The sequence below is a fragment of the Acipenser ruthenus genome, chromosome 3 (assembly GCF_902713425.1).
Source record: "Acipenser ruthenus chromosome 3, fAciRut3.2 maternal haplotype, whole genome shotgun sequence".
NCBI lineage: Eukaryota > Metazoa > Chordata > Actinopteri > Acipenseriformes > Acipenseridae > Acipenser > Acipenser ruthenus.
Genome location: NC_081191.1, coordinates 67,324,163 through 67,339,218, shown reverse-complemented (window position 1 = coordinate 67,339,218; position 15,056 = coordinate 67,324,163). Strand labels below are relative to the sequence as shown.

General features: G+C 39.5%; 1 protein-coding gene across 2 annotated transcripts in view; it reads left to right on the top strand.

Annotated features, from left to right (window-relative positions):
* Window positions 1–15,056, top strand: part of LOC117394740 (M-protein, striated muscle-like) — a 48,302-nt gene that overhangs the window by 13,941 nt on the left and 19,305 nt on the right. For both annotated transcript variants that reach the window (XM_059015264.1, XM_033993248.3), the window contains exons 7-17: window positions 56–144; window positions 1,160–1,216; window positions 2,847–3,011; window positions 3,577–3,738; window positions 5,758–5,899; window positions 6,272–6,471; window positions 7,155–7,211; window positions 7,747–7,871; window positions 9,469–9,652; window positions 9,824–9,998; window positions 10,298–10,419. In XM_059015264.1, the coding sequence (XP_058871247.1) occupies window positions 56–144; window positions 1,160–1,216; window positions 2,847–3,011; window positions 3,577–3,738; window positions 5,758–5,899; window positions 6,272–6,471; window positions 7,155–7,211; window positions 7,747–7,871; window positions 9,469–9,652; window positions 9,824–9,998; window positions 10,298–10,419 (1,478 nt within the window). The remainder of the gene's footprint in view (window positions 1–55; window positions 145–1,159; window positions 1,217–2,846; window positions 3,012–3,576; window positions 3,739–5,757; window positions 5,900–6,271; window positions 6,472–7,154; window positions 7,212–7,746; window positions 7,872–9,468; window positions 9,653–9,823; window positions 9,999–10,297; window positions 10,420–15,056) is intronic.

Genomic DNA, 15,056 nt, shown 5'->3' with positions numbered 1-15,056 from the left:
ACCATAAAGGGGAACTGTAAAAAATGTATTTTCTCCTAATGTTTTCTTGTTTCAGTTGTGACTTTGATGACACAGCGCAGTATCGTGCTTCTGCCATGAACGTCAAAGGGGAAGTCTCTACGATTTCCTCGATTGTGGTGAAAAGTAGGTTTCCAAGATATTCAGTTTACGTATTAACATCCCTGTGGCAAACTTGAGTATCTGTTTATGTGTGGGCTTTGTTTTCCCACTACAAACAGTTACGGCATATTAATCCATTTTGATAGCATTTGGCAAACTGCTGAATGACTGAACCACAGAAATGGATGATTAGCAGCACAGTGGTACAAATACGGTACTAATAATGATCAATGTTTTAGTACCATTAGTATGTCAAAATACAAAAATATATATGTTAGAATATGTGCTATTGAATCATTTGAAATTATGTGAGATCACACACTGTAAAGGTAAATACTATTTGCAATACAGAGACACCTGCATGTTTAACTGCAGTTCCCCAACTAAAACAGTGAAACAGTGATTTTAACAGTCAGTTCTGAGCAGAGCTCAATATGTATAGAAGCAGCTCAGTGTCATTTTATTGGCCATTTCCTAGTAGGAATATTGTGGCCCAAGGAGTATGCTATAAACACTGAATTAGGAGATGCCATCTACTGTATGTCTATATTTTCTGTTGACTTGTGTGTTATTTCATGGTAAATATGTGATCATAGCAAGGTTATTTATTTATTAGGCTCATTCAAAGCTCTACCAAAAAAACATAAGCATGTATTTATGTATGCATTCCTCTTGTGTCGTTATTTGTGTTATGTAAAACTGTAGGTCAGATTTATAAAGTGCTAAAAAACTCCTATTTTTTGAACGGAGAACAGCTGCTATGCATTTTAGAAATCTAGGATCAAAGAACTAGATAATATAATGAAATGTATTGCTCTCAGTATTGTAATATTAACATCAGTAAAATAGGAGAAAATAGGGCATATATTTGTGCTTCATGTTAGACATGTACATGCTAACCTTTACAAACATTCATTAATTGTGACCATGATGTTTCTGCCTATTCATCCACTGTAACTTCTGCAATGTGCTATTTTATATTTTGTTGCTATTACTTTGCATAGTAAATCTAAAACATAAATGTGTTTCCCCTTTATAGGATACAAAGAGGAGATGGATTCTTCTTCTCTTGGCACTGTTTCATTGCCTTTATCATGTAAGTAATGCACACCATAAAATGTGTGTTTAACTCTGCAATGTCTGACATATATTAGTACAGAGGTTCCCTACATTTTTTTGGTTTTGGGGACCCCTCTTTTTAAAATGATTTTGGATGGGGACCCCCAGCTGAAAACTGAGGAAAAGGCAAATTTCAATAAGAACACCCTTCAAACGTTCATGATAATTCTTAACAACCATGTTATATCAGGTTGGTGAAATCTGGGCCCATTCTGTCTTGCATATTTCCTTCAACTCAGACATACTGGATGGATACACAATGCTTGGCTACAGATTTTTTCAGATCAGTCCAAAGCATTTCTACTGGATTGGGACCTGGTGATTGTGAAGGCCATTCCAGAACTTTTATCTTCATTGTCTTCAGAATTCCAGTTGACTTAGCCATATGCTTTGGGTCGTTGTTGTGTTGGAAGATAAACTGTCTGCCAATCAGCCTACGAGCAGATGGTATCATTGTACTTTGCAGAATGTTTTGATACAAGGAAGCATTTGTTCAATCTTCAATCACATGGATGTCTCCAGTCTGAACTGCTAAAGCACCCCCATATCATGATCAAACCACCTCCGTGTTTAACTGCAGTTCATAAACTCATTGCCAAAGTGTCATAACACAGACTTATAAAACAAAAAGAAAAACACTTGAAAAACATTTCAGTACATTGCAATGTAAGAGAACGGTAAAAATGTACTTTGAAGCTACTTGCACTTTAGAAGTTTCCTCTTTGACTCCCACTGGAGTTCAAGAACCTCTGTACTAGTGGATGTTAACATTTAATGTATTCTGCAATATCATATTGTGGCGAAGTGGTTTGCAGTGTGCAGGTGTAGTGGTGAGGTGATTAGGAAACAGAAGACAGACAACAAAGTTCACGATTATTTTGTAACTCCTGGTCTGGCGACCACAAAGATAATCTCAGGCAATACACAGCAATGTGTACAGCACTGTTCCAAAACAACAGGTTGCAGTCCCAAAATAATAATACACAGTTCGAAATGAATAAACATGGTAGAACACACACAAAGACACACACATTCACAAGTCCAGACTGACTGTTATAGTACTCGTGGTGAAATACAATTTACTCGTGTACAATGGTGCAGCATTGTCCGGGTTTAGTGCTGGCCTGTAGCGACAGCTCTGGATCGTGTTAGCCATCTAATAATAACAAACAAGTAGATTTTTAGACACGACAAAACAAACAAAACATTCACGATAATTCACAGTACTCCTTCCGGTTCAGCTTAACTATAATAAAGGAACAGATCTCCTCGTTACATCCCCTTTTGTACCGTCAGTCACACCCCCTTGGTTGCCCCGGAAGGGAAGCGGTTGCCACATCGCTTCCCTTCTGGGTCGATGACTTGGTGTATCGTAGCTCCGCCCACTTTCTAGATGGCCGACTTCCACCTAACCCTGGGAATGAATTGTCAGGCCATCCACAGCGCCCTCACAGGTCGGGAGGGAGATTTATCACCAAGAATCATTCTTTCTCTGTCACACACATATGAATATATATATGTACATGTTCAGTTATACTAAAACTTACAAAATGTTATGTCTTTGTCATCTCGTCTTACCTTTTTCTAAAATAATCTCATTTTTTCAGATGGTCTTTCAACCACTGATTATGGCACAAAGTTTAATATCCACATTGTCGAGAAATTTGCTGTGTCATTTGGTAGAGAGGGGGAGACCATGAGCTTGGGCTGCACAGTGATTGTCTACCCCAATATGAAACGCATACAGCCGGAGATCCAGTGGTACAGAGATGGTAGGTGGAAAAATGTTAACACCATGAATGTACTGTGTTTATCCATACTGATGTAACAGTTAGAGCCTCCCTTTTCTCGTTAACATAAGTATATTTATTACACTAATTTTAAAGGGTACTTGCTTTGTTTTTCTATACTTGATTAGCTTTAATATAATTTTCACAAGTTTCCTGCTATCCTGGTATGAGAGCCTTTGTTTACAGTTCAGGATTTGGTTGTAGTCTTCCAACAGCACATAGCAGAGTTCTTTATAGAACTTGTGGAGACTTTTGTACGCATGCTTGTCACACGTTGGGGTTCCAGAGGACTGTTTATCTTATTGTGATAAATCTTGGTTACAACATTCTTTACTACACATAATGGAAAATCTGTGAGGATACGATGGAACATGTCCATCTTTATGTCACACTTACACTTTCAAATTATTCATGTGGTAGATGTAGTTCATCGTTACTGACTTTTTCACAAAGCTCTTATTTTGTATTTCCAGCGGTGGCAGGGGGTTATAATAGGAACATACCAGTTGGAGCTTGCTTATGCAAACACATGTCATTTTGTTCCCAGGCGTTCTTCTGCAGCCTTCCAAATGGGTGCAGATGCACTGGAGTGGGAACCGTGCCACACTGACACTTACCCACCTCAACAAGGAGGACGAAGGCCTCTATACCATGCGCGTGGTCACCAAATCAGACTATGAAACCTACAGCGCTTATGTGTTTGTTAGAGGTAAGATGGCACAGCCATTTTAAACAAGACATCTTGGAAACCAAAGCTGATGAACTTCCTAAGACCCAAAATGAATGTAACTTCAGAACTTCAGAGATTGGTTCACATTTATCAAAGCAGGGTGTCATTGATAGGATAGAATCCGATAATACTTTAGAGTCCTTAAATTAAAGTCTATATTGAGATTTTTTGTTTGCAGGTGTGGCAGGCACATACACACATAGCTAGGAAAAGGTCTCCTACACAAAGAGCAAAAGACAATTAAGAATGATGAGCTAACATTTCACAATGGCGCCGTTGTGATTTTATATTTATCATTGTTAGTTACTAAAACACTAATTAGGCACTTACACTCTTCATAATGATATTCATTGGTGTGGCCAGTTTTAAAAAAAGAATGGTCAGGTGAACAGTGCTGTGTGTGAGGTACAGTATTTATTATTTTACAAAAAGTAATAATAACTATTGGTGCCATGTGTATTTACTTTCCAGGAGAATATTGGATTGATTATTAAGAACAGTTGCTAAAAATGCGATTGCTATAATGTTATTGAAAGAGAACGGGGCAGATGTTTGTGTAGAGGGAGGAGTTAGTCTCAGCTTTTTGCTCCGGGTCATTTCCAGTGTGTACGAAGGACCGTTTCAATTTGGATGGTTCACTACCACTGCCAGTATTTGTTTCTTCATGGCTCGCTTACCAGTAGCTTCTGATGGATGCCTTATGTTTTGTGACCTGTTATCGACATTATTAGCTTTGATGAGTATATGAACAGCAGTAATGTCAAATCTTATTGAATGATTTGTATATATATTTGATAGTCACGCAGCTTTGCTCAGCTTCAACATCATTGAACTAAGGTAATTTGTTCTCATTGGCTCCAGTGAGTAGATGATTTTGTGGGAGGCAGTGTAACATTTTCATGAATGGGTAGAACATATGATTGACCAATCAGAGAGCAGCATCTCTGTCTGCTGTTTTATAAGGACAGTTTTATACTTATTTTACAGGTACTGTTTCTTTAAGAGGCATCTTTCCTATCAAATTTCATTGGGATGAGTCATGAATCTATTTCTGTCCCAGTTGCTGAAGGCAGCTTAAGTTTGTAATATTAACCTAAAGACCAATGGGATTCTTAGCTAGTCGAACATGCTGAGAACTGTGTCACTTTGCACAATTCAGCAGAACCGTGGAATAAACTTTTCAAACGCCCAACAAAAAACAACATCGGAACTGGAATCTTTTGTGCATTGAAACGATTCAAGAAGGATTTCTTTTACATTTTTCAAGCTGGAATTTTGTAGCAGATTGTGTTAGGTGGAATTGAACCATAAAAATCACCAATATCTTTTCAAGTGTCCTCATCTAAAATGTACACTTAAACACGAATGGCTAATATCAGGTTTTAATTTAGACATTTTCTTTTAATGAAATAATCTTGAAAGATGACCTTAAAACATTAAGAACTATAAAAAAATATGACATTTTGCATTGAAATTTTGCACATTAACAGTCATTATTTTACAGTAAAAAGTTATGCAATTCAACAGGCTTTCTCTGAGCTCATCCTTAAACTATAGCATGACTAGTATATCTTACTAGGAAACTATAACAGACACATATCTCTTAAGTAGTATTTATTCACTTTCCACAGTATGAGATTTTATACTGGAGAAAACCTTCTAATCCACGTTTCTGAGTTAAGTAGCACAGTCTAACCTGGCTGTGCACAGTGCTAATCCGGAAGTGTATTCTCACTGCCTTGTGCCACTGCAACACTAAGCAGTAACTTTAGGGCTTTCTTCTGAACGGTATGGTCACATTGTGCTCTGTTGAACTCAAAACACACACACACACACACACACACACACACACACACATGCACAAGCGTACACATTTAAAAATAAATCCCAGTCCAAAATTCTGAAAATCCTTCTGATGCATAGCATATTTTTATAGATCCAGCATCAGGGCCAGCGTGCTGTTCTATTAATACAGCACTGGGTTTGCTCATGTTTCAGATGCTGAGGCCGAGGTTGCTGGGGCTCCTGCTGCTCCCCTGGATGTAGAGTGCCTGGATGCCAACAAGGACTATGTCATTGTCACTTGGAAACAGCCTGCTGTAGACAGAGGCAGCCCCATCCTGGGATACTTTGTGGACAGGTCAATGCCAAGTTAATTTGTTCAGTGCTTTCAGAATGCCTGGCCTTTTTTAATGACAGTAAAATCAAATAGGTATGCAAGGGCTTAGGAGAGCATCTTTTTAACTATTGCAAACATTCTCTGAGATTTGCTTCTGAGGGATAGGAAAGCAGAGGAATGTTTTTGTCATAGTTAAAAGTAATGATCTTTGTCTCCAAGGGATGTTCAAATACTGTATATGTTGGCATACTATTTTTTTTCTATATTTGGTTATCCATAATGTATTGCAATATAAGAGTCCATATACTGTAATATATTCTCATTATATTGCAATACATTTAGCTTATGTAAGGGAAGAGAGTAGCAGCATTAAACTCTTTCTGATTTCATCAGGTGTGAGGTGGGCACCACTCACTGGAGCCAGTGCAATGACACCCCATTCAAGTTTGCTCGTTTCCCTGTCACCGGCCTGGTGGAGGGCCGCTCCTATACCTTCCGTGTCCGGGCTGTAAATAAAAATGGCATAAGCAGACCATCTAGAGTATCCAATCCCATCGCTGCAATGGACCCTGCTGACAAGGCAAGAATGAAAGGTGAACACATTTACTTTGCCATCTGTTACAGGGACTCAGCACCTGACAGTGGAGAAATAAGTGATTCTAGATGTGGCATAGGTGGCGGTGTGGCTGGCTCACAGCTCCCTTGCTTAATGATAATTTATACTTCCTCAAAAATATTGTTTTTCAATATCTTTCACTTTGCTTTTTGTACACTTTTACCCAACGGATAACTATAAGCAATAACTATAACTATAACTATAACTATAAGCAATAACTATAACTATAACTATAAGGAATAACTATAAGCAAAGAAGCTACCCACTCCTTTCTACTTACAATTATAATACAAATTATACAGCTGGCTTAGTTGGTACTTTTAGTGAATTGAACATTTTCTTCTGGATGTTACCTGAAATTGATGGTACTGTACCTGAAACACATGGATTGTCTTACAAGTTATATGTACTGTTGCCATCTAATTTAAAATATAATCTATAGCTTGACATTCTCAAACATCAAAAATCAGAATTTTACTAAAGAAACTTCTGTCAGGTAAACTAAAGTTTCAGCGTTCTGCCTTTTCAGGTGTAATGGATTAAGATATTTGTTTAGTTTCATTCAGATTATAACAATATTCTGCTTTAAACCCATGTGTCCTTCATCATAACTGATTATAGTTCTGTCATACAAGCCTCCTGAATTGTTTTATTTCTTAGGTCATCCATCTGCACCATGGACAGGGCAGATTATTGTAACTGAGGAGGAGCCTGCAGGTACAAATAATTCATTTTTTTATTATTTTTATTTCATTGTTTTCTCAAGATCCAACAATTTAAAGACAACACTAAAATAAGGTAACAAGAAATTAGTATTAAAAGTATGGTTTCATAGAACCTGATTAGCACTAACCTTGGGCTATCTAATGTTAATCGGGGGTCTGGAAAATCAGCTGGAAAATGTATAAACATATCAGTAACTGAACTATTTTTGTGGTTTACATATACAGTATGCAAATAATTACAATAAAAACATTGGGCTTTTTTAAGTGCAGAAGCTAATTGTAAGCATAAAGCTAGAAAGAAAGTAGTTTATGACTAGCTGTATGTTACACGATTTTTTTCCTCTCCACATTTCTTTTGCCTTTGCTTCAAAACAGGCAATCAGATAAGTTTTCCAGATGCCCAGTTTCCACTATCTCCATGTAATACTCGTTTAGTGTGTACTGTATAAGATTGATCTCCTCTGTTCCTCAATGCATTCCTATCTTATTCAGCAAAACAAGCCATGTTATTATTTGTGCCTGTACAGAGGGAGTGGTGCCTGGGAAACCCTGTCAACTGGCAGTTACTGAAGCCACCAAGAAATATGTTGTCCTGAGCTGGAAACCCCCTGGCCAGAGAGGCCATGAGGGCATCATGTACTACGTGGAAAAGGTGAGCTGCAGTGACTTGAAACAACACAGAATATCTCACTTCAGAGTTTGCTTCTGGTTTCTAAAAAACTACAGTGTAATAACCCTTTAAATACCCTACAGGCTGTTAAAAATAATCTGATAGTGGTTTATATATAGTTTTGCTAAGGTAACAGAAATCCATACTCTTTACTTTTGTTTTTTTTGTTTGTTTAAAAACCATGCTGGAGGGGGCTCCCGAGTTGTGCATCCAGTAAAGGCGCTCCGCGTGGAGTGCAGGATGCACCCTATAGTCTGGACGACGCTGGTTCAAGTCCAGGCTATTCCTTTGCTGACTGAGGATGGGAGCTCCCAGGGGGTGGTGCTCAATTGGCCGAGCGCCACCCGGGGGAGGGAGGGTTAGGTCAGTCAGGGTGTCCTCGGCTCACCGCACACCAGCGACGGGCGACTGGCCGGGCGCCTGTGGGCTTAACTGTAAGCTGCCCAGGGCTGTGTTGTCCTCTGACGCTGTAGCTCTGGGTGGCTGCATGGTGAGTCTGCAGTGTGTAAAGAAGTGGGCAGCTGACGGCACACGCTTTGGAGCACAGTGTATGTTAGAAATGACATAGTTTATGAATAACACTTCTTTGCAGCGTCTAACATTTAAAAACTTTAAGACTGCATCTACCTTAACATATTTGGGAAGAAAGTCTAACAATGTGTAACTAACACACATGAACAAATAAAGAACGACCATTAGTCTTCTAGTATCCGACAAACCACTGCTTAACAAAGTGTTAACTGATCAAAAGATGTCTTTGACTGGCCATCTCGAAAACTGGATCAATGGGCTCAGCAATGGGCTTAAACTCAGTATTTGTTTTCTTGAACAGTTAATTCTAGAAATGGCCAGTATGATTCACTGCTAAATACTTACAGACCATTGCAATGCAAGTATAGTTTTATAACGTGCCAGATTTTATACAAGCCTTACATTGTTTTGTTACATTATGAATTTTATTTACAGCTAACTTACCACTGAATGCAAGTTATACACCGTGAAATATATTTTAGGTGGTGCATTTTGTATTGAGCATATCTTACATAATTCTTAAATACTGCCAACCACATCTTCTTAGTGCTACTATAATGCACGGGACATCAATTGTAAATAATATGGTATTATCAGAAAAAACAAAACATCGCACAAAAATACAGTTGTTTATTCTATGTCATTGGTTGCAGAAATTCCTATATGGTCTCATTGATTAAATACTTTGATCCACTCCCAGCAGCTCTCACACGCTGCTTTTCAGGAACCCTGTATATTTCAATATTGTTCAAGTTTTAGAAAAACAAATCAAAGATACCACGCTTCGATGCATTCCACGCACGCCTCTTCATCATCCTCAATAAAATGCAAATGGGTACGCGTTATACCATGAAAACTACGATATACCCTGTGGCTAAATAGGTTCGTAGTAAAATCCAAAATGGTTGAAAAATGCTATGCAATGGGATTCTTATTTCCATTCCTGCTTTAGCACTTAATAGTTACATGAATTGCTCTGTAGTTACTAAAATGCATATTGCAATAGCTGTAATATGTTCCCTGGGCTGTAACGTGTTGTTTCTCGCAGTGTGTCGCAGGCACAGATAGCTGGCAGAGAGTGAACACAGAGATCCCAGTGAAGTCTCCCCGCTTTGCTCTCTTTGACCTGGCGGAGGGCAAGTCCTACTGCTTCCGCGTGCGCTGCTGCAACTCTGCCGGAGTGGGAGAACCATCTGAGCCAACCGAGGCTACCGTCGTGGGAGACAAACTCGGTAAGCGCAATGCCGATAATAGCGTATTTTTTTTGTGCATGATGTTTACAATATGCCTTGCCCCCCCCCCAAAAAAAACAAACAAACAAAACAAAAACAAAGCAAGTGTATTTTTCCCATAGATATATATAATTATTATTATTATTATTTTTTTTTACCATTTCTGTACAGATATCCCTAAGTCACCAGGCCATGTTTTGCCAACTAGGAACACTGATACATGTGTGGTCCTGACCTGGGCGGAATCCAAGGAAGCTAAGGAGCTGATTGGCTACTACATTGAAGCTACTGTTGTGGGCTCAGGAGTATGGGAGCCCTGCAACAACAAGCCAGTAAAGGGCACCAGGTACTGCAGACTGCATCTGCATATTTGATTTTGTAAATGTTGTTCAAAAGAGGTATACATAGTTATAACAGACAAATAGAACAGAGTTTTTTTTTTTTTCAATTGACTGTTTGCTTCCAAGAAGCATCCGTAAAATCACATACATGTGTTAAATTGCTGGTGAGCTATTTAATGCCCTCTAGTGGCAATGATGTTTTATAACAGTAGCATCTCCTCTACACCAGTACGCCACGCTTGCTGCTTGAAATACACATAGATATATGAGGTAATGTTTTGTTTTATTTTGTTTTTTTGCACAGGTTTTTCTGCCATGGACTTTCAACTGGTCAGACTTACATCTTTAGAGTCAGGGCTGTGAACGCAGCGGGGCTCAGTGAATTTTCACAGGAATCTGAGGCTATTGAGGTCAAGGCAGCAATTGGTAAGCAACTAGACATACCCTTTTAAACTGTTTATAAATCATAAGGTCATTTTTAAAAATGTTTTTGAACATCTATATGAAGTTTATTAAATATATTGTTTTACTGTTCCATTAAGTTTTTATTGCACTGCACCATAAGCATTTCTTTTCCCACCAGCAATCTCTGTAACTGTGCACTTTGTACCTCACTGTAGTAACAGAATAGAGTAATTCTGTCCACCATCCCGTCCCGTCCCACCATTGATATAACAGTAGTAGACTTCCTCTGGTTTGGCCCATCAATATCCAACATGGGAGGTTCCAAACCAGCCTACCAACTGCACAATCACATTCCCTCTGGACAATGACTCCCAGCCAGTCCCTGGTGTGTAAGGTATCACTTCCTTCAACCTCACCATATGCTGTATCTGTTTCCATTAATCTCGCTTCATTTCTTTCCATACCTGGGAACCTGTGATTACTAACACTGGACTGCATTCATAAGATTTCAACAGTGCATGTAAAATGAAACTCCAGCTAACCAGCTGCTCATTTTTTAGCATTTGTTTGTTGTTGTTTGGTACCAAGCAGCATGATTCCTTTTGAAAATACCCCTTGGGATATGTGCCACTGTAATTTAATTCACATGCACCCCATAAAGGACAGTGTTTGATCCCACAGATGCTGCTGAAGCTCTGCATAGCTAGTGTATAGACACAGTGTTGGGCTTAAATTCTAGTGGTTTAATTTCCATGGAGTGTTATTTTCAAAAAGGGCTGGTCCAAAGCCTAGTTTGTGTGTGTCTTATTAGACCATTATATCGATAATCATCCAGATGTCTTTGCCTGACCATCTTGCCTTCAGTTTTTCACCCTTGAAAAAAAATGAAGGATTCACTAATGTATTTAATATTTCTTCTTTTGATTGTTTTGCTCTGTATACTGTATGTGCTTGAATAAAGTACTCTCCTATTCTCTGCTAACTCTAGGGGGAGGTGTTCCTCATGGTGTGTGTCCTGAAATAAGTATAAAACTGGTGGACTAACCGAGTGCTCGTCACGCTGGGAAGGCAAGCATGGGGCCTCTCAGCCTTCTCCCGACACTTTGCTAAAGCGCGATGCTCAGGTTAACAGGGACATGCTGCCCGCTAGCTTGGAGTCTTTAGCTCCATGTCCCAAAGTAAGTAAGGACAAGGAGGCCAATGAGGGCACTCTGCCAGCTGCACCCATTGCCTCAAAGAAAGTAGATGTTGAGCAGACAAGTAAGTCAGAGCTAGAAGGTTCAACCAAGAAGGACAAAATGAAGCAGCGGAAAGATTCAGGTGAGATTTAAAGAAATTATAAATAAATCATGTTTAACATGCATCTTTGAATTGTTTAATATGTATTTATAAATTATCATTCGAATCCGTAATTTTTTGATTCCTATGCTACATACAGTACTGTGCAAAAGTTTTAGGCAGGTGTGAAAAAATGCTGTAAAGTAAGAATGCTTTCAAAAATAGACATGTTAATAGTTTATATTTATCAATTAACAAAATGCAAAGTGAGTGAACAGAAGAAAAATCTACATCAAATCAATATTTGGTGTGACCACCAAAACAGCATCAATTCTTCTAGGTACACTTGCACACAGTTTTTGAAGGAACTCGGCAGGTAGGTTTGCCCAAACATCTTGGAGAACTAACCACAGTTCTTCTGTGGATTTAGGCAGCCTCAGTTGCTTCTTTCTCTTCATGTAATCCCAGACAGACTCGATGATGCTGAGATCAGGCTCTGTGGGGGCCATACCATCACTTCCAGGACTCCTTGTTCTTCTTTACGCTGAAGATAGTTCTTAATGACTTTCGCTGTATGTTTGGGGTCGTTGTCATGCTGCAGAATAAATTTGGGGCCAATCAGATGCCTCCCTGATGGTATTGCATGATGGATAAGTATCTGCCTGTACTTCTCAGCATTGAGGAGACCATTAATTCTGACCAAATCCCCAACTCCATTTGCAGAAATGCAGCCCCAAACTTGCAAGGAACCTCCACCATGCTTCACTGTTGCCTGTAGACACTCATTCGTGTACCGCTCTCCAGCCCTTCGGCTAACAAACTGCCTTCTGCTACAGCCAAATATTTCAAATTTTGACTCATCAGTCCAGAGCACCTGCTGCCATTTTTCTGCACCCCAGTTCCTGTGTTTTCGTGCATAGTTGAGTCGCTTGGCCTTGTTTCCACGTCGGAGGTATGGCTTTTTGGCCGCAAGTCTTCCATGAAGGCCACTTCTGACCAGACTTCTCCGGACAGTAGATGGGTGTACCAGGGTCCCACTGTTTTCTGCCAATTCTGAGCTGATGGCACTGCTGGACATCTTCCGATTGCGAAGGGAAGTAAGCATGATGTGTCTTTCATCTGCTGCAGTAAGTTTCCTTGGCCGACCACTGCGCCTACAGTCCTCAACGTTGCCCGTTTCTTTGTGCTGCTTCAAAAGAGCTTGGACAGCACATCTGGAAACCCCTGTCTGCCTTGAAATTTCTGCCTGGGAGAGACCTTGCTGATGCAGTATAAATACCTTGTGTCTTGTTGCTGTGCTTAGTTTTGCCATGGTGTATGACTTTTGACAGTAAACTGTCTTCAGCAATCTCACCTTGTTAGCTGAGTTTGGCTGTTCCTCCCCCAGTTTTATTCCTCCTACACAGCTGTTTCTGTTTCAGTTAATGATTGTGTTTCAACCTACATATTGAATTGATGATCATTAGCACCTGTTTGGTATAATTGTTTAATCATACACCTGACTATATGCCTACAAAATCCCTGACTTTGTGCAAATGTACCTAGAAGAATTGATGCTTTTTTGAAGGCAAAGGGTGGTCACACCAAATATGGATTTGATTTAGATTTTTCTTCTGTTCACTCACTTTGCATTTAGTTAATTAATTAATAAATATAATCTATTAACATGTCTATTTTTGAAAGCATTCTTACTTTACAGCATTTTTTCACACCTGCCTAAAACTTTTGCACAGTACTGTATATATTTTTTTAAATTTAGTCATCGCCAATTATTTTTATTAGAATGTCCAATTATTAGGCACAGCTCACCGCTGCCACCCCTGCGCTGACTCGGGAGGGGTGAAGACGAACACATGCTGTCCTCCGAAGCGTGTGCCGTCAGCCGTCCGCTTTTTACACACTACAGGCTCACCATGCAGGACAACGCAGCTCTGGGAAGCTTACAGGCAAGCCCACAGGCGCCCAGCCAGATCAGCCAAACTACCCCCCCCCCCCCCCCCCCTTGGCGGCACTTGGCCAATTGTGCACCACCCCCTGGGAGCTCCCGTCCATGGTCGGCAATGGAATAGCCTGGACTCAAACTGGCGATGTCCAGGCTATAGGGCGCATCCTGCACTCCACGCGGAGCACCTTTACCGGATGCGCCACTCGGGAGCCCCCCTATGCTACATTTTTATGGGCACACTTTTACAGACCACACTTTTACAGACCACTTACCAATAACCTGCCAGGTCAAAGAGTAGCATGTCCATGCATTTTACAAAGCAGAGTGTGCAGAGGAAGTCCATTAATAAGAACATAAGAACATAAGAAAGTTTACAAACGAGAGGAGGCCATTCGGCCCATCTTGCTCATTTGGTTGTTAATAGCTTTTTCATCCCCGAATCACATCAAGCAGCTTCTTGAAGGATCCCCGGGTGCCAGCTTCAACATTACTGGGGAATTGGTTCCAGACTCCCACAATTCTCTGTGTAAAAAAGTGCCTCCTATTTTCTGTTCTTTATATAATCTCCATTTGTAACCCCTAGTCCTTGTTTCTTTTTTCAGGTCGAAAAAGTCCCTTGGGTTGACATTGTCAATGCCTTTTAGAAATCTGAACGCTTGAATCAGATCGCAGCGTAGTCTTCTTTGTTCAAGACTGAATAGATTCAATTCTTTTAGCCTGTCTGCATATGACATGCCTTTTAAACCCGAAATAATCTGTTCGTTCTTCTTTGCACTCTTTCTAGAGCAGCAATATTCTTTTTGTAGCGAGGTGACCAGAACTGAACACAATATTCTAGATGAGGTCTTACTAATGCATTGTAAAGTTTTAACATTACTCCCTTGATTTAAATTCATCACTTTTCACAATATAGCCGAGCATTTTGTTGGCTTTTTTATAGCTTCCCCACATGGTAGACGTAACGTCAACATAAACTCCTAGATCTTTTTCATAGATTCCTTCTTCAATTTCAGTTTCTCCCATATGGTATTTATAATACATTTAGTCCTGTCATTTCCAGTGGTAGTTCTGTATATTATTAGACATTGCAGTACTGTGTTGCTATTTACATCTCAATATAGGAAAGTGTTTGCATTGATAAAACACTGCCCCTTAGTGATGTTCATGTACAGTATTCAGCTCTTGTTGCTGAACACAATCCTATCTTTATATGTGGAATTACTTTACAATTTGTTTTCATCCCTTGGGATCATGAGTCTTTTTTGGTTAGTTATACAGTATTTGTATAGTTGAAGCAATAAAATATATGCCTCTTAACCTTATGTGATTATTCAATGCAGTTATAGTTGAATTAACTAGGAAAGGTCAGTAGACATCAAGTCAGCAGCGTCATTCACTTCAGTTTATAACAAGTCTATGACATTGACTTCACATT